The 19683-nt window shown below is 44.3% G+C and overlaps 2 protein-coding genes and 1 long non-coding RNA gene across 6 annotated transcripts in view; 1 reads left to right on the forward strand and 2 right to left on the reverse strand.

Annotated features, from left to right (window-relative positions):
• Positions 1-1173: 1173 nt before the first annotated feature.
• On the reverse strand, positions 1174-5753 carry C2cd4a (C2 calcium dependent domain containing 4A). Of its 2 annotated transcripts, none has more exons than XM_040740250.1 (2): positions 5502-5753; positions 1174-2764 (listed from the first exon to the last, which is right to left on the reverse strand). In XM_040740250.1, exons 1-2 carry the CDS (start codon positions 5534-5536, stop codon positions 1693-1695), a joined length of 1107 nt encoding a protein of 368 aa, XP_040596184.1. In that variant the 5' UTR covers positions 5537-5753; the 3' UTR covers positions 1174-1692. The 2 variants fall into 2 exon arrangements, with proteins under 2 accessions (XP_040596184.1, XP_040596185.1); XM_040740251.1 differs by lacking the exon at positions 5502-5753 and adding an exon at positions 3238-3734.
• A 2993-nt stretch (positions 5754-8746) lies between these two features.
• Positions 8747-10167, reverse strand: LOC110341914. The gene is made up of 3 exons (XR_002383912.2): positions 9993-10167; positions 9813-9910; positions 8747-9572 (listed from the first exon to the last, which is right to left on the reverse strand). It is a non-coding gene; the product is annotated as an uncharacterized LOC110341914 (long non-coding RNA).
• The window catches only part of Vps13c (vacuolar protein sorting 13 homolog C), a 146174-nt gene continuing 136001 nt past the window's right edge, over positions 9511-19683 (forward strand). For all 3 annotated transcript variants that reach the window (XM_005075600.3, XM_013117405.2, XM_013117407.3), the window contains exon 1: positions 9511-9630. In XM_005075600.3, the coding sequence (XP_005075657.1) occupies positions 9531-9630 (100 nt within the window). In that variant the 5' untranslated portion in view covers positions 9511-9530. The remainder of the gene's footprint in view (positions 9631-19683) is intronic.

The raw sequence follows: 19683 nt of genomic DNA on the forward strand, positions 1-19683 counted from the left end.
TACCAAGTCAAGTGGCAACAGAAACCATTCCAGCTTGATAATGTCACCACAGCTCACGCTGTAGTGTATATTTTGATGTCTTCTACCCTTGCTTAGGATATGTTTTCCACTTACATGCACGTGAAAGGTAGCAGTAACCCAGCTCGGTAGTGAACGTGAGGGATGTAGGAAACTCATCCTCAAGACACAGGAAAGCCTATTAGAAGCTGAGGTGGAACACTGTTCTGGATGCTCTCCAGACTGTTCGCCCTGGCAGCTTAGCTCCACCTGAGTTACAGAAATTGAGGATCTGGACCTTGTGGGCCTGAGGGGGGTTAGCGTTCTCCTCAGTCTCAGACTGATGTCATACATCACTGCTTTCCATCCTGAACATGAGGAATATGACTTCAAACTCGGAACCATTTTCAGACAAGTTGCAAAATCTCATCACTTTTGGATGAGCCTTTAATTTTTTTTCAGGCAGGATCTCATGTAACTTATGCTGGCTTTTAAACTCTCTATGTAGCTGAGGATGACCTTGAACTTCTTATCCATCTGTTTCCACCTCCCAATATTGAGATTATAGGTATGAGTTAATAGGATCTAAGGCTGCGCAATTCTGGGGATAGAAGTCAGGGCTTTGTACATGCCAGGCAAGCACTGGACCAACTGAGATATACCCCCATTCCCAGACAAGCACTTCAATGAGTAAAATCCTGATGCCCTACATTCAGACCCTGCCTTCTCTTTATTCTGTGCCTCGTCTGCACGATGGGAAGAGTAGTGCCTCCCATCCAAGGTTGCTCTCCAAATGAAACAAGTTAAAACTTGTAAAACTATTATGACTGCTACTTAAATTTTAAAATGATTTCCACATCTTTATTGGATTCCCAGAAGGATGGAGCTTAGGATATGAGTGGAGTCCTTACTTGAAGTCATTTCTTCCTGGCCTTTTATTAAAAACGATTGAATTACATTATTTAAGTGTGTTGGGGTGATGTCATGCCAGACGAAAGCTTATGGAGACATTCCCTCTCCATCATGTAGGTGTCACAATCCACACTAGACACGAATTCAGGTGATGAGGCATAGCTGCAAGTACCTTTTACCCACTCTGCAATCTTTCTAGATCTTGGCCTTTCTTACCAACATCTTAATGCTATAAAAGTAACTGACACTGTAAGTCTCAAAAGATAACCATGGAATGCACGAGCTTTTAATATGAGACTGGCCTAATACTGCATGACATAAACTATCTTCCAGTTCGAGTATATGATACACATGACATATAATCACTGTCTACAGTGGGAAACAATGCTCAATACTACCCCGTCACTCAACGGAAATTTCAAGGTGTTTGTCCACACAAAAAGAAGTTAAAACTGTTACTGTGATAATAATCCGGGATCATCTCTGCCAGGATTATGAAACAAAGTCCTGATTAGAAAAATGAAGACGTGTTTATTTTGTACAAACTGCTGTCAGTGTCCAAGAGCCAAAAGGCTGTGAGTAATGTGCCAGGATAAGGCGACTCTCAGGATCCAAGAGTTGGGAGTGTCTCAAAGCCAAGTGACCTTCAGGGTTCAAAAGCCAAGAGGCTGTGAGTGTTCCAGGACTAAGAGTCAAAACTGTCTGCAAGTGTTCCATGGCCAAGAGTGTGTGCATCTCAAGGCCAAACGACCTTCTGTGTCCACGACCTCACGGAATCTGGGCTCAGAGCAGCAGCAGCGAGCCCAGCAGCAGCTCGCCCTGGCCCAGTGGCCGTCCACGCTCCAATCCGCGGCCCTTGCTCTCGGCCTTGATGCGAACTGACAAGCGGCGCAGCTGCTCCTCCGAGAGCCGGTCGAAGCAGCAGTCCTGGTCCAGGGAGGCCTTGCGGCTACGGCGGAGAACGCTGGCACGCTGCTGGCCCGACTGCCTTAGCACCAGGCTGAGGCGACAGCCCAGGGTGCTGGGTCCGAGCGCGGCAGCCGGACCCTCGGCACGCAGCAGGCGGAGACGGAGACATGCGCTGCGCGGACAGTACTCGGCGGCCAGGCGCAGCGTGCAGTCCCCGTGGCCCAGGGCCACGCTGGCTTCGGCTTGCAGGAGCTCGGGGCGTGGGCTTACAGGGACCGGGGACGTGCAGGGAGCGGCGCGCTCGTGCTTGTAGCGGGAGGACGAGGAGCACGCGCCGGTCCGACCTCGAGGGATCCTCAGCGCGCGACTCAGCAGCCCATCAGGGGCGCGCAGGAAGCGGCGTCTGCGAGACTTAGGAGTAGGTGACGGGACCACGGTGGCATTTGGGTTGCGCGGCAAGGAGCGCGGAGAGTCCGGGACTCGGCGCGGACTTCCGTAGGTGTGTGAGCGGTGGCGAAGTCCGGGCACGAGGACTCGGGCATCTGGGTGGCCGAGGAAGAGCGACTCCTTTCGGCGCGTGTGCGGGCTCTCGAGCAACGCGCAGAAGCCGTAGGCGGTGCGTGCGCGGGGCAGGTGCAGCAGCGAGAGCGCGGCCTGGGAGCGCGGGTCCCAGTCGGTGCGACCCGCGTGGTCGTCTGTCTCTTCGTCTGCAGCCCAGGCATCGCGCAGCGCAGCCCCGGCGGTGCTAGACTCCAGCCTCGGTGGTATGCAGAACTCCGGGATGCGGTCAGGAGTGAGCACGTTCACGCTCGCAGCGGACGACTGCGATTTGGTGCGACGAGCTCGCCCTGGGAGAAACCCGTCTCGGTTCTTTAAGAGCTGTTCCAGACACCACATCTGGCCTTTCTCTGGTCCTGGAACCTGGTGATTCTCTGTTTGAGGCTGCCTGAAATATACAAAGGCACACCTGTCAGAGCCCCCCCCCCGAGGAAAGTGGGAATTTCTGTCCCCCTTCTTCGACCCTTACAAGGCATCCCTCACCCCCGTTGCAAACTGTTTTCAGAGACTGAGAAACAATTGTTTATCACCCGCCCTGTCTCCAGTCGGCTGTCATGTAACCTGCAGCTTGCTGCAGTCTTCTCCATCCTCCCTTACTGGCCCTGTTATCTTTGTCTTCTAACTTTAGCCCCTGTTCCTGGTGCCAAAAGACGCTTTGCTTTGTGCATTTGTGCATCCGTTTCCTGGAAACTCAAAAGTCTAATATCACTCCAGTCAGCAAGAACACACACACACACACACACACACACACACACACACACACACACACACACACACACACACACACACACACCAGAAACGGTGGCTCCTTTCAGAGAGCTTCAGGCCATCCAAGTCTCAATTGGGTTTCCATTCATATACCTGGTGTTCTGTGTCTGACGGTTTTCAAACGCGAGAAATTCAAAGCGCGCGCGACAGGGTTGATAGCTGGTGTTCTAGGACAGCTGGTCAGGGCTTTTATACTGGCTGTCTCAGTGCTGCCTGGTAACCTGATGCCTGGCCCTCCCAGGTCCCTCTGCCACGTGGATGGATTTGCTGATCTGATTCCTCAGCCTGCTCTTCTGCTGCAGTTGGAGCGATTCTCCTCCAAAACCCTGAACATGTTTGTTTCCTCACATGCAAAATAGGATTAAGCCTGGAGCAGGTCGCAGTCCTTGCGAGGACTGAGGAACAAAGTGAGCATGAGCGCACGGAAGCATGCTGCATGCACCATTCGAAAGAAGCCGGAAGTCGGGTTCGTTTTACCCAATGACCTTTCTCATATCCAACCTTCTTGCCGTCTAGCATTGAAAGTTCTTCACTTTCTGCATTCAGTTCTGATTTTAGTGGGCCTTTTCTGTTGATTTTTAATCACTCTGGGTTGGGGGGGGTCATGGGATTCCGGAAACGTTCCATATTTGTCTTGGGTGGCGTTAGAGGGGTGTATTCCTATGTAAAGAAATCATCTAGTGTATACTTAAGATTATGTACATATATATTTCAATTAATAAAAAACCACAATCTTCTTAAGCAGGGTGCTAATTTTTAATTAGGGAAATATACTTCATACATCCAGTTGTTGGCACCATCCTTTGGACACACACACTGACCATATCTGGCTTTTGAAGACTGTGCCCCTCTGAGACACCCACCCTTCCTTTTTTTTAATTAAAACTGGTGCTTATTCTTTAAGAGAGTTGCTTTCAGCGTGAGTTGAAAGAGATTCTGTGACCTTTCAATTAGAGTTTGGACATAGGTTATTTCTAAGGTGTTGCTTTGCAAATGAAATGCTCTCCAAGGAGTGTGGAATGAATCAAATCAAATTCAGGCAAAAGGGAGCTTCAGTTTGGGGCATGTTGTGTGTGTTTTGCATCCAGGACACACAGACAATGTACTAGATGACCATCTCTAGAGTTGTCATAGAAGCTTGGTAAGAGGATTATGCATGTTCCATAAACAAAAAACAGCACTTCAGAAGTTAAATGACTTATTCACAGTCATAATGGAAATGAAATGAAAGGAATCCCCACTAATGGGTAGTAAATGAGTTATTGGGGGATTAAGGCATATTATTATGTAATGTGTGTGTAACATAGCAAACCCTAAAGACACAGAAGCAGTGGATATCAGTATTGTTATTAACATTGGCTGTGGGAACATGACAGTAGTTAAGAAGGTTGGGTTGACAGCTAATAATATAAGCAATAGTTTCTAATTTAAATTTTAAAAAATTAAAAAAAGAAGATTGGGTTGGGATCATGACAGATTTTGATTACATAGTAATTTACTATGAGCAAGTTATTGAATATTTGAGTCTTCATGTCCAATGGAAAGACTACAATAATGACACCATAGGTTTGCTTCGGATAAAATAGGTAATGCAAATGAACAGTTCTACATAGGACTATGGTGCATAATGTCAGCTGTTATGTCCATTGTTGGCAAAGTAAATACTCCTTAGTTCATTCATGTATGTAAAGAAGAATTTACAGAATGTTTCCTGGGTTTTAACCACTATGGGAGATACATGAATCCAGGCTGTCCCAGATCCTATCAGCTTATGTTCAACTCTTAGAAGAGGAAGGAAATGGTAAAGTTGAAATATTTGAATTCCACCTAGCTGGGGCAGTACTGAAAAAGAAAAATGTGAAAATACTTTGCTTTTAATGTGTGTATGTGCACGTGAGTGCATGCACACGTACTCATGCACCTGCATGCAACAGGCCAGAAGAGGGTGACGAATCCCCTGGAGCTGCCCCGCATAGGTGCTGGGAACCAAAAGGGTCCTTTCCAAGAGCATCTAGTGCTTTTAGCTACAGAACCATCTCTGCAACTTCAAGGGACTTTGGATTCTATTTTATACTTCACCTGATAGGGAGAATTGGAGCAGGTTCCTGTGTTTACCATGTCTGTTACTATCTTTTCCTTCGTCTTGTAACCTCTATTCCTGGCTTAAATTCTTGGACCAGGGTTTAGTCTGTGAGAGAGTAATTATATACTCAAAGGGCATATAGCTTATGTTCAAACTCATTCCCCCTCTCCCCCAAAGGGAATGTGCTGCCGATTCCGTGAGACTCCAGACATCAGTTAAAATGACAAGTACTATGAGGACTCAGACCGAGGAATTGTGAATCCAGGTCACTCACCTGTTGAACGCAGACTGGAAAATGGACGATGCCATATCAATTGCATAGACTGCTGCCAGGGTAAAGATATTCTTGTGAGTTCTCCGGGCAGACAGCACATGCTGGCTAACGGTTGGCTGCCGTCACCGTTATTATGCTTGTTTGCTCAGGCAGGCATTAGCTGATTCACACTAAAATTCTTGAAAAACATCCCTCTGCTCAGCCAAGCAAAGCAGGCTTGCTTTATTTTTATTAACAGTTCACCTTCTTTAGTAACACCTTGAAAGCATTTCCTGTATAATGTTTCTTGGAAACAACAGAGGCGTGTTGTCACAGGCCAACCCTCTGGGAACACGGTAAGTCTCATGTTTTATTTAACACGGAAGCATGAGCCACCCAGTACTTGGGAGGTCGGTGTAATCTGGTGCAGTCAGGTGCCCAGAACATACACATCTATGCAGAAGAAGGCCATGCTCATCCTGAGCAAATACTTACAGTCATTAACTTGTGGAACATTGGGCAAGCACCTCAATTCTCTCTGGTCTTCAGTGTTTTCTGTTAATTTAGGTGGTTAGACTATCCAGATGTTCTGTCATTTTCTTTGTTGTGCTGTCTCCTGCTTTTCACCCACGTAGGCCCTCCCGTCAATCTGTGTGTGTGTGTGTCAGTGTCTGTGCACACGCAGGTATCCACATGCTCCTCCTGTCAATCTGTGTGAGTGTGTGTGTGTGTGTGTGTGTGTGTGTGTGTGTGCACGCAGGTATCCACATGCTCCTCCTGTCAATCTGTGTGAGTGTGTGTGTGTGTGTGCAGGTATGCACATGCTTTGGTGCCCATGTGGAAATCAGAGACAACCTAAGATGTTCTTACCCTCATTAGTTCTGGTTTAAAAAAACATGTGATAACTACAGTCACCACAGTGTTCCATTTTCTTTAGCTAGCCCATGCTTCCAATTTATCTTCCCTGTTGGGCTGTACTTTGGGTACCGGCAGGGTTTTAATTTTTAAAGTTATTATTATTTTATGTGCAAGTGTCTGCCTGCAGGCAGAGGCTGAAAGAGGTCATCAGATCCCTTGGAACTGGAGTTACAGGTGGTTGTGAGAAGCAATGTAGGTGCTAGATATTGAATCTGGGTCCTCTGGAAGAGCAACCAGTTCTCTTAACTACTAAGCCATCTGTACCACCCCTGATGGCACTTCTTGATGTTATGCTTGCTTTAAAATGGGATGGTGGAGGGTAGGGTGGGATTGAAATGATGTAGATGTAGTCCTCATATAGGGGTTAAGTTTTTTCTATTTATTTATTTATTTATTGCGATTACAACATAATTACATTGCTCCCTTCCCTTCCCTCCCTCCAAACTCTCCTATGTACTTCTTTATTCTCCCTCAAATTCATGGCCTCTTTTTCATCAATTGTTATTGCATGCATATATGTATATCTATATATGTATATTTTGCATATGTATATATCTTCCTAAATATAACCTGCTTGGTCCTTATGATGCTACTGGCATGTATGTTTTCAGGGCTGCCTCATTGGCACCGGATAACCAATGGTGTCTCTTCCCTGGAGAAGGCCACTTCTTCTGCTCTCAGCATTTTTCAATAGCCTGAGGTTCTTTGTGTAGTGCTGAGGCCTTGTAGGATTTTTCTCTGTCCAGTTTGGTATCAGAAATTCTTTAAAAAAATAAAATGGAATGTGCATTTTTGATTTTTAAAGGAATGTGGGGGATTTGGGCTATTATTGGAGCCACACAGCAGCCATCACACCTCCAAACAAGCTCTAAGTGGAAAATGGTGAATTTTCAAAGCTCTTCTTGGTACAGAATAACATTATTTGCACTAAAAAGTTTGGATTTTCTACTTTAACTTTTTAAAGTTCTGCTAGTAGTCTTTAACAGAGATTGAAGAATGACTGATCATCTAGTGGTGATTGAATTGTATAATTATTGACAGAGGAGAGGAACGGGTGGCAGGGTTCAGAGAAGAAAATTAGGAACTCCTGCGTGATTTGGAGGGAGTCGACTACATTTTTCTCTAATAAGTTTCTATTAAAGTTAATTACCTCACAAATTGTTAGTGAGAATTACAGGAAGATGACTATTATGACAGAATTCCTGAGATACAGGTTAAAACACACAAGGAAACAGAATTAGGCTCATAAGAGCATATTTATATGTTCTTTCAAACTGTACAGTGCTGTTGAGATACAGGGATGAGTGCTGGAGGGTCAGTATTGCACACACCTCTCACAGGATTGTATTTTATCCATTACTCACTTGACCACACCAGGCTGCTGCGCCCCGTCCTCCTCTCTTTGTGTCCCTTTGCGGCGTTTTTATTGCATACCCCGTATCAATGGCAACATACACTGTTTCTTTAAACTCCTCAGTGAATAGTCAGTAGGGGCAGAAGCAGGGAGGGGGGGCTGAGGAGGTGTGTTAGTGACTCCTGCTGCTGCTGTGATAAAGTATGACAGAAGCAACTTAAGGAGAGAAGGTTATTTTAGCTCACGGCTCAGGGCATCAGGAATTTGAAGTAGCTGGTCAGATGGCACCTATGATCAAGAAGGAGAGGGGGGAGGGGGAGGAGGGGGGAGAGAGGAGGGGGAAGGGGGGAGGGGGAGGGAGGGGAGTCTTGTGCTCAGCTCCTTCTTCTTTTTATACAGTTCAGAATCCCAGCCTCAGGAATGGTGCCACTCACAGGAGTCAGTCTTTGCCTTCTCAGTTATCCAAAGCAAGATAATCCCCTGCTGGCACGCCAGAGGCCCATCACCCAGGTGATTCTATAGCTTATCAAGTTGACACTGGAGATTAGCTATCCCAAGGGGTGTGATTACAAAGATTCTGGGGACAGATTGAAAAGAGTATTCTAAATGCTGGAAGCCATTGGTTAAGCCTGAAGGGTGTGTTGTAAATATCAGGTTATTATTTTTTTAGTGGTGACTAACAGATTCATCTGCTTTGGAAAAGTGATCTCTGGTGTCTTTTGGAAGAGCAGATTAGAGAAAAGACAAAGGCTGGAGGCCAGTTGGTAGTTACCAGAAAGTTGGTACGAGGGAGAGAGAAGAATTAAGGAAGCAGTCAGTGTAGAGCAGACAGATTTGCCCTTCATTGGTTATACACAGGGAAGCTGGGAGGGTCTGGGTTTAGTCTGACAGAGCAAGGAAAGACAAATGTTTGAGGATTTACTTTATGTGGCAAGAATGGAAGACCGAAGTAGGCCTTTGTCAGTTACTGGTGAGCGCTGTTTCTATTTTTTTCTTTGTATTTTCCCTATTACTTAGTTATTCGAGACAGTGTCTCATTGTGTAGCTCTGACTGGTCTGGAATTCATTATGTAGACCAGGCTGACCTTGAACTCACAGAAATCCACTTGCCTGTTAGTGCTGGGACTAAAGATGTTTGTCCCCCGGCCCAGCTTTGATTTTTAAATTACATTTACTAATTTAGAGACAGGGTCTCACTATGTAGCCTTGGATTTCTCTCTGTATGTTTGTGTGAATGCAAGGCATAATGGAATGCAGAGGTCTGAACAACTTGAAGCTGTCCTCTCCTTTCATCATTGAGTCTCAGGATTTGAACATCAGGCTTAGCAGCGAGCACCTTTATCCGCTGGGCCATCTCACCAGTTTATTTCATTACTTAAAAAAAAAATTCTAACATAGGGGCTCATATAGCCTAGTCTGGCCTTGAACAGGATACGTAGTCAAGGATGACCTTGAACTTTTAACCCTCCTACCTCCGTTTCCCCAATGCTGGGATTAAGAGGCGTGCACTATTACGAGTAGATAATGCGATTCTGGGGACTCGAACGCACAGCTTCCTGTCACACCTCTTTGCTCCAGGCCTCACTCTCTCTCCCGTCGGCCCCCTGTAATCTCGAAGCGAGCGGAGCGGGTGGGGGAAGGACGCCTGCGCGTTGGCGGCGTCGCGCACGCGCGACGCGGGGCGAGGCGGGCCGCAGCTGTCAGTCACGGCATCGGCCGCCGCCCTCCAGAGTGCGCTGCGTTCCGGCTCCTCCCTCTCCCGTCTCCTGGTCCCCGCCATGGTGCTGGAGTCGGTGGTCGCAGACTTGCTGAACCGCTTCCTAGGGGATTACGTGGAGAACCTGAACAAGTCCCAGCTAAAGCTGGGGATCTGGGGCGGTAAGCGCGACACCAAGGCCGGCCGGCGTGGGAGCGGGGGCTGCGCATGGTGGAGCCCGGGGACCCCAGGGACCCCGCTGGGCATGCCCCTGTGGTCGACTTCCCCGCGCGCAGGGGCTTCGCGCTGCTCAGTGGTCCTCTTTAACCCCTCAGTATAAAACTAGGAGAAAAAATATATTTACCTCAGCAGCGGACGTCAGAGCTCCTCACAGTGCCAGCGTATCTCCCTTGCATCTCGTAGTCCCAGGACCAGGCTTCCTTCTCAGTTGGGTCCTGAGACCTGAGGAGGTGGGATGGGCAGGGTTGTCAGTGAGAAGAAAGGCGTGCCTGGCCTCAAGGACTCTTAACTCAGGGATTCCTACCTTGGGCCACTTCCTCGTTAGGCAGAGGGCCCAGCAGGTTTTTGTTTTGAAATACATTCGAGCCACTGGCCAGAGGCATCGTTAATTGGGGTTGTCTGCTTGAGTGCAAGTGCGAGAAAACCTGCCAAGGTTTTTATCCTGGAGATTAGGGGAAGAAAAGTCTTGTGATAGTAGTCTACTTCTGCATTCTTCAATAAACTTGCATTTGGGAGTGTAGCTCAGTGGCAAAGCTTTCTAAACATTGCACAATTCCAGTACAGATTGCGTGTTCGGGGATATGGGGAGTAATTTATTTATTTACTAATGTACTATAAAGCTTGGGAGCTTTGTCAGCTTTTAGGAGAAAATTAACAACTGGATGGAACTGCTTTTAATTGTCAGAGATTTAGGTGTAGACTTTCCCTGTCTGGTTGTCATTCTTCAATGGGGAAGTTAGCAGTTCAGTAATTGAAATGTGGTTACATGCTCCGAGTATAAAATATACTGGGTTTTGAAGATGAGCATTACTCCTAATGGAGTACCAAAAAAAGTATCTCAGTTATGTGGGCTGCATGTTAAAATGGTATCTGAGTAGATTTGGCTAAATATATTGTTAAAATTCAAGACTCCTCAGCTACAAAGTCAGTTTATGTTGAGGTTGTAAGAATCATAATCATGAAGCTAAAATGGATAGGCTGTTCACATCCGCTCCCCTAGGCTTGCTTATCGCTATTATTTACCATTAGAAATTACAAAGGATTTTCACATTATATCTGTCACAAACCCTGGCTCCTAAAATTAATGATTACAGAGAGGCACCCTGTTTTTATTGGACAGTGCTGTCGTAGAGCTAAGACTTGTCCTTTGAATTGTGGAAGAGCTTGTTTTAAAATAGGTTTCTACTCATTTTTTTTTTTGTGGTCCTCCCATAAATACCTACTTTGGATACCCATCCCTGCTATTCAGTGGAAAAGGAAAAGTTTTTGAAAGGAGTTAAGTGTCTAGAGCCTTCTGTAAAAAAAGAGAGGTCAAGTATTTCTTCAGAATTCTTGTAGTAATGTCATAATAACATTTGAAATTGAAAAGAAGTGCTTCAGATCAGTGTGAATGCTGAGAGAGAAAACTCATAATTCTAGGCCTACCGGTGTTTTGGACAAGCCATTTACTGTATGGACCTTTGTTTTTTTCATTTCAACTTTCACAGAAAAAGTGTCTTTATGACCTGAGGAGTTTAAGTCACACCTGACATGATATTCCTATGTAACCACTGCTCAGGTTTTAGCGGTTGCATTGTCCTGTGTTTAGGTCTTTTAAAATCAATATAAAATGCATGGGTGTAGTTGCAGATTCCTTCACTACCAAATCTGTCAGAAGTTGGACATGCTAGTATCTGGGGGACATTCCAATGTCCACGTTCTGTAGTTCAGTCTGTAAACAGTTTTGAGAGTGAATACAATCTGGAGATTTCAAACTTCTTCACAACTGAATTGAAGTGTTACAGTGCTGTGTCACACCTCTGGCCTCACTGTCTTGTACTGAGATCTAGGAATGGAGACTTTCCTTTATCTTGTTTTCTCCTATTTTGTGGTGCTGGGGATCAAACTCCAGGCCTTGACACTGCCGAGTGATATGCTGGAGCTGTACCCTCAGCTTCATTTTATTTAGTTTTTAGAATAAAATAGTCTACCAGTAGTCTACATTAACTGTGCAGTGCACCTGAGCAGATCCCTGGGCTTCTCTCCCCAGCTGTCCTGGGGACAGTCAGCCATTGAGTTTTGTCTGTTCACAGCTCTGCTCCTGTAAAGTTTCGCTAATGGTTTCTGGAAGTCATGTGCTTCATAGTTGTTGCTCAACATGTTGTCTTTTAACTTCGATTCTCCTTAAAATAGAAATCAGATAAGTTGTCTGAATAGACTAGCACTCTGACAATACTTCTGGAGAAACTGATAGTAACCTTTTTTTGGGGAGGGGGGAGTAAGCAAATGGAATATTAATGAAATTGTTGGTAAGATATCCTTGGTGCTGACAAAGCTTTTCAAGAAAATTTGTAAATTATATATAGTCCTATTTGAAAACTGTATGTGTGCTAGCAGATAAAATTTATGTGTCAGTGATACTGTTTTTCTTCAAGTTGCGCATGTTCAAGACCTTAGAACAGTAGAAGTTTCATATTTAGTTTTTTTGTTCTTTGGAGAATGAATTGGTAAATCTTAACTGGCATATTAGACTAGCCTAAAGTAGTATTCAGTGTCAGGATGTGGGAAGGAGTGGAGTGGGGGGCTGTTTGGCAGTGTTTAAAATGCTTTCGGCTAGGGATACGGCTAACAACGTCTAACAGTGTGATAGTCTGTAATGAAGGGTTGTCCAGCCCTGTGTAGTAGTTGAGGAACTGGAGATTGTCTCCTGTATATAATGAGACCTATTGGCCATCTCACTGGCTAAGTGTGCTTGCTGCCAAGCCTGACTACCAGAGTTCAATCCCTGGGGTGCACATGGTAGAGAACTGACTCCTACACGTTCTCCTCTGACCTCCACAATGGCATCTGTCCCCCAGTATATAAATGAATGTAATATATATTTTTTTTGTTTTTTGTTTTTGTTTTTTCGAGACAGGGTTTCTCTGTATTGTTTTGGAGGCTGTCCTGGAGCTTGCTCTGTAGACCAGGCTGGCCTCCAACTCACAGAGATCCGCCTACCTCTGCCTACCGAGTGCTGGGGTTAAAGGCGTGTACCACCAACGCCGGGCTGAATGTAATAATTTTTTAACTGAAGAAGCAAAACCATTAATAATAATAAAAAATAATACTTCAGCGGAACCCGAAGGCTCCCAAACTTTGTGGCTGTCTTTTGGAATTTATTCTTCAAAGATTAATGCCGAATGATTCTTAAATATTTTCGAAAGTGGTTTAGGCAAAATACCTTTTAAAAACTTGCTGCTGTAGAAACAGGCCTTAGTTATTCATTAGTTATAGGATCCAGGAGAAAAACATTTTAATTCCCTAAGTCTCAGTTTCCTAATCTGTAAAGAGAACATATACAACACTCAATGTCGTGATGGAAGTCTAAGGAAAACCCTTTGTAACTGATGCGTGGCAATGGTGGGTGAGGCAGCCTGCTGTTGCATTTTCTGAAGCATGTTTCCTCTAACATAATACATCTGCTAACATCATACATGCATGTAAATATCCCCCCTCCCGTTCTTAAAAAGCAAGGAAACTTTTTGTAATTGGATTTATACTTGACAGTGCTCACATTTTCTGTAGCAGTATGTAGGGCAGTCTTCAAAGGCTCAGACATGTGCCTGGTGGGCAGGTGCTTCCAGATGAGGATGTTTATCTAGGCTTTTGATCCCCAAAACTGGTAACCAGCAGATAAACTACACAGCCCTTGGCTGTTTGAGAGGTAGCCAGGATTTAATTGTTTTAAGAGTAACATGTTTCTAGAACAGTGTGTCGAAATGTCAGATCTTTTGCAATTTGAGTTAAGTCGTGTTGTTGCAATGTAGGATCTGCCAATTTGATTTTTTTGAAAGCTATTTACTGTGGAGGATCAGGAACAGCCTTCATTTCAGATTCTGTGGCTCTCACTTCCTTTAAACCAGTGTGGACTAACCCCTAGACATGGTGTGTAGGATGCTAGGGGTGACTGTGGTGCCCAGGAACAGGAACCACGGTGTAGCAAACACAGAGTTCACAGCCCTGTGAGCCAGGCTCTGGGGTGCGGTTTCAGGTCCCATGCTTCACCCCAGAGGCCGTTCCCTGTCCCGCCACAGTTAGGGGTGGAGTTCCTAGTCCAACTGGACAGGAAGTTGGTCTTCCACCAGGTGTAGTGCTTTTGGCAGGTCTCTGATGGGAAGGAAGCCATTTGTTTCTTCTCTGTAGATGAATGAGGTGAGCGTGTCTTCTCTGGCTGTAAGCACCTGTGGGTTGGGCAAGGCTGGAGCAGCCCGAGCTGCCCTTGGGTAAGTGCTGCTGCACTGTCTGCAGCCAGTGTGAGGCATGCTGGCCCAGTGCACACCCATGTCTTCTTCCTTCTCTGCTGACGGTGAAGAGCCAGTCACAGAATAGACAAGATAAAGAAGCCACATCTACTATAGGACAGTCCTGCAGGTAGCTATAGGGTAGCCTGAGAATGACAGAAAACACAGGTATTTGGTTTTTTTTTTCCCTTTCTTAAGCCTCACTATATAAAACACTGTAGTGTCTAAGTACTTCTAAACCCATTGAAGGAGTGTTCTTTTTTTATTTTAAGAATTTTGCTTTATTTTATGTAAGTTTTTTTCCTGCCTGCATGTGTGTGTATCATGTTCTTGCAGTGCCCATGGAGGCCAGAAGTGGGTGCCTTATTTTCTGGACTTCGGGATGGTTGTAAGCCACCATGTGGGTACTGGGAACTGAACTTGGGTCCCCAGCAAGAGCAGCAAATGTTCTTAACCACTGAGACATCATGTTCCCAGCCCCAGAGGGAGTTTTTTTTTTTAAGTCTTTTCCTTAGTCAACACTTGGTGTAGGGGAGGCAACATTAGCTTATCTTATAGTATATAAAATGAACAACAAAAGTTCATTAGGGTAGGATAATATATCAAAACAGTGCTTGAAAAACTATGTTGACTACACCTTCCCATGTATTTGAATACCATCTTTATTAATTAAAAATCCACTCCTTTTCTAGAAATAGACCTGGAAGTTGGTGCTTTGAAAACATTTACTAGGAAGCTGTGCCAAGTGCCTTGAGTTTCAGGCTCTGTGTGGTGTTTGAAAGGAGAAAGTCTTGGTGATGTCACAGCTTTGTTTTTCTTTTCTAAGACTTCTTGTTTCACTTGGAAACTGGAAAGGAAGAGTCAGTTACTTCCTCTCTCCTGCATAGTAATCCTCCAACTGAAACAATCTGGGTTGGTTCAATTAGAGTCAGATAGTTCGATTCATTTGGAATGGATTGGTACAATATTTTCTTTGGTATCTATGAAAACATGAGTCATTAAGATAAATTGATTCATGCTTTTGCAGACTGCTTAGTGTTTGAGCTCATTTCCTTGGGAGATGAGCGTCAGTAAACATTTGATACAAGTGCTGTAGATACATTAAAGAAATCTCCAAGGTTTACATAGCACTCACTGTATAGGTGTTTGTCACTGTTTTAGGCCATGTGGCTAGATCAGGGCCTGGTGTTTTTATTTCTTATCATTTTTTTGTTGTTGTTGTCATGTCATAGTTTGGATGAATCTTTATGTATTATATTAAGAACTGACCAGGGAGTCAGTCAGGAGACACAGGCTCTATTCTTAGAACAGCAGCACAGTCTTTTTATAACCTTGGAGAAACCACCCCATCTGCTCAAACAGCAGCTTCTTCATGTGCTAATGTGAAGAAGGGTGGGAGTAATATCTGCATTGTCCTGGAGTAGTTCTGGGATGGAGTTTAGAAAGCCTTTTAGAGGAAAGGTCATGGCCATCTGCAGTGCTGTCTCATGTGTCCCCTAGGAACTGTCTCTTATGGCGTTCCTGATGTAATTCCTGACTCCACACTTTTTGGTAAACAAGGCAGATTTATCTGGTGGGATGGACCCCTCTACCTGTTCTACTCAGCTATGAAGAGCATGGTGTGCTGAAACATGGCATTGAGTATCAAAAGACTGACTGGTGGCTCTTCCATGTGGAGGTTGCCATGGTATTCACGGACCTCTCATTTAACCTCAGGAAACATTCTGTTTCTCTTTCTTCATACGTCCCACCTGCCTCCTACCCAGGAGGCTGTGAGGATCCAGCAATGTAACACATCTGAACATAGATTTTGAAGTATCAATTGATGGCCTCTTTGTAGTTGTTTCTGTCCTGTAGCTATGCACATTCTAAGTCAATTAAGCTACTGTACCAGAGGTGAGGGACACTGGTAAGGAGTTCATAATTGTGTTGGGGACTTATGTAAACTTAGGTATTAAATACTGTAAGGGGGATACAGCCTAAGCCTCTGTGAAAATATAGGGAGATGATTTCTGGTTGACAGTATTTAATACCTACATTATCTGAGAGAGTCTCATGTAGCCCAGGCCAGTCTCGAACTCCCTATGTAGCCAAGGATGCCCTGCCTTTGTTCAGTATTGGAATTACAGGTGTGTGCCCCAACACCTGATCTGTGTTCGCTGCTTGAGCTAGAACAGAACTGGATGCATGCTAGGCAAGCACTCTGTTTATTAATTGAGCTGCATCCTCAGCCCTTTTTGTTTCGCAGTCATGTAGTCCAGTTCTCTCTGTAGCTCAGGTTAGCTTTGGTGCCCTGAGTCTCCTGCCTCTACCTCTCAAGTGCCGGGATAGCAGGCCATGTGTCACCAGACCTGGTGCAGCACTGTTTCCTATGTTTACTTTGTAGTTGACTACGTGTATAAAAGTTATTCTTGGACTTAGAACTTAGGCAAGCCATGTTGGAGAGTTCCATTTGATTAAAAAACCAAATCGAGGGTTTGCATATATATATATATATATATATATATATATATATATATATATATATGTACACTGTGTGTGTGTCTGAAACCTGCAGGAGGCCCCAAGAGGGGCATTGGATCCCGCTGGGGCTGGAATTATAGGTGGCTATGAGCTGCCCAGTGTAGGTACTGCAACAAGTGCTCTTAGCCACTCAGCCATCTCTCCAGCCCGTTTATTTTTTTATTCATTATATTAAATTAGTTTTTTCTTCTAATTTAATAACTGTCTCTTTTTAAAAAGGTGGTGTTGCTTGCTAATTTAATGGACATGCTTTCATTTCGATCTGTAATTCATTAACAGAGACTATTTTATACTTTCTGATTCAGGTTTACCATGTTAAAATGCTCTCAGCGTTGGCTCTGAAGCTTCCAGTGTAACTTTCAGCAGTGTGAGCTCATGTAAAATGCCTGGAGCTTCTTAGTGAGCACGGAGTGGGGTCTCTTTCAAAGCTGGACTCCTACACTGCACTCCTTACCCAGATACTTTAGTCCACTTCACATAGCTCCTTAGCCTGGGCGCTATGGACTTGAGGTTAAGCGCCACCTGATGGCATGGTTGGCCTTCGTGTTTTCCTTATAGGCAGACAGTCGGCCTCCCATGGATCAGCCTCCTGACTGTTTCTTTTCTTTATTTTTAAGATTTAGTCTTTCCTCTTTTTTTTTCCTAGAAATTTCCATTGGCCTCTGGGTGTTCTTATCTCTGGTGATCTAACTAAACAGGAAGTTTCTTTTGTGTGTTTAAAATTACTATTCTGGAAGGAAAACACCACTTTTAAAAAATTTTTTTGCTGGTACTCAGTTTAGTATGAAATGGTTGATTTTTAGGTGGGATTGTGTTTCAGTCTCAGAAATTGTTAGTGGAGGTTTCTGATTCCTGGGGCCTGGAATGGAACCATTCACATGTACCTCCAGAATAGTATGCACTGTGTTGGCGAGTTGGCTGGTGCTTCACCTAGGAGGGCACTGGCTACTGGCTGAGGGATGAATGCACTTTCTCCCATTCCCTGGGATGCTGCTAATCTGCAAGCTGCTGGATTTCCTCCCTCTCTTTGTACTGGACTAGTGTCTCCTCCTTTAGTGCAAATAGCTGCAGAACGATATTGCTATGGCTACGGCTTGTATCGTTTATCCAGGAAGTATGAGCAAACCTAGCTAGTTCTTTGTTAGTTTTATGTGTTTTAAAGTAAAGTAGATGTAAGGGGTGGGAAGAATTCATATACAAATGTTGAGGCAAATTAAACTTAGAATTTACTTTTGTTTTATATTTTATTTCCTCATTTCCCCTTATATCATTATTTTACTTAAAAGTAATCTGGTAGGGGCTGGAGAGATGGCTCAGAGGTTAAGAGCACTGACTGCTCTTCCAGGGGTCCTGAGTTCAATTCCCAGCAACCACATGGTGGCTCACAACCATCTACAATTCAATCCGGTGTCCTCTTCTGGCATATAGGCAGAACACTGTATATGTAATAAATAAACAACAAATCTTAAAAAAAAGAATTCTTTTAAAAAAAAGTAATCTGGTAATTATAAAAACTGGAAAATAATGAAAACAGTTAATAAAAAAGTCATTCTTTGTCCCACCAATAGTGATCATCACTTATAATTCTGTCAACGTGTTTTGTGTGTTTATTTATTTTTTGGTTTTTATATCCCTACTGCAATTTCCTCTCCCTCCTCCTCAGCCCCTCCCCTCTACCTCCCTCCTTCCCCACCTTTCCTTCCCTCCCCCATCCACTGCTCCTTTTCTGTTTCTCTTCAGAACAGTGTGGGTGGGCCTCTATGGATATCAGCCAGCCATGTATATCAAGTTGCTATTCTGTCAGTGTTTTGTTTTGTTTTTAGACAGGGTTTCTTTGTGTAGCCTGGAACTAGCTCTGTAGGAAGTGCTGGCCTTGATCTCACAGAGATCCGCCTGCCTCTGTCTCCCAAGTACTGGGATTAAAGGCGTGCGCCACTACTGCCCCACTATTCTGTCAGTTTTTAAAATGTACATCTTTAAACCTTGTTTGCCATGTTGGCAGTGGTCAGTACCTGTTACTTCATTGTAGAACCACAGTTCACTGTAGTAGAAATAGCCCTCTTTTCATAAAGGTATACATATACATATATATTCACATTTGTATGTCACATACATGTTACTGTCTTACCAACTGTGAAAATGTCATTTTCAGTGTAGACGATCGAGCACGACTGGTGACATTTGACCCCCTCATTGAGAGTGTCTGGGTGGAACAGTCAGAACTCAGCAGGTTCAGGTTCTCTGGTGACCTTAGAGCTTGTTAGACACTTTGGATGGCTGAAAATAGGTGTTTTGTGTACATCCTTTCTGTTGGCTCAAATGGGACCTCAGTGTAATTTCATGAAAGATATCAGGCATATTGTTAGACACAGAGCTATCTGTGTACTTCTGTAATTTTTGAGAATATGCTCATTAAGAATGATTTCTCTGGGTTAGAGAGATAGCTCAGTGGTTAAGAGCACTGTGCCTGTTCTTACAAAGGACCTGGGTTCAATTTCCAGCATCCACCTGGCCTCTCACACCATCTGTAACTCCAGTTTCAGGGGAGTTGGTATCCTCTTGTGGCCTCCATAAGCACTGTATGTGGTGCACAGGCAAGCATGAAGGCAAAACACCTATCACATTAAAAAAAGATTCTTCTAAATGCAGAATACTCTTCTAGGATTACCCTATGATTTTTCTGTTTGGCAGTGATTCCCGTCCTATTCTTTGAGTTCTGGCTCAAAAATTAGTCATTACTGTGATGGTCCCTGTTTGATACTGAAGTTACTATCTTATTTCAGGTAGATATGTCTGTCTGTCTGTATGTATGTATGTATGTATGAATGATTTTGGGAGAGGGACTTACTCGGTAGTTCAGGGTGCCTTGGAATTCACTGTCTAGTCCATGCTGGCCTCAAACTAATAGTTGTCCTTCAGCCTTAGCCTCCCAAGTGCTGAGGCCACAGGCATATACCACCATACCTGCCTGTTGCAGGTTTTAGTTTCTTTCCAGCTATACTGTAGAGACTGCCTGACAGTCGAACTCTTTCCCTTCTCCAAATACAGAGCTGTAGTAGTTCCTGCCATTCCTGGGGGTGAGGCATCTTCCCTGCCTCTCTGTCTTTCTTGTAGCTTTCAACAATTGTTTTAGAAAAATTTAAATATTCCATATACATAGGAAGATCATATTATTCATAGAGGTGTCATTGTGGTGTCACAGCTTATGTT

Source organism: Mesocricetus auratus, unplaced genomic scaffold (genome assembly GCF_017639785.1).
Source record: "Mesocricetus auratus isolate SY011 unplaced genomic scaffold, BCM_Maur_2.0 Super-Scaffold_100691, whole genome shotgun sequence".
In the NCBI taxonomy this organism is placed as follows: Eukaryota; Metazoa; Chordata; class Mammalia; order Rodentia; family Cricetidae; genus Mesocricetus; species Mesocricetus auratus.

Bases quoted from the DNA above. Each gene is read 5' to 3' on its own strand.
- C2cd4a (XM_040740250.1), bottom strand. From the start codon at position 5,536: ATGGCATCGTCCATTTTCCAGTCTGCGTTCAACAG. The intron at 2,765-5,501 runs GTGAGTGACCTG...TGTATATTTCAG, and splicing joins TTCCAGTCTGCGTTCAACAG to GCAGCCTCAAACAGAGAATC.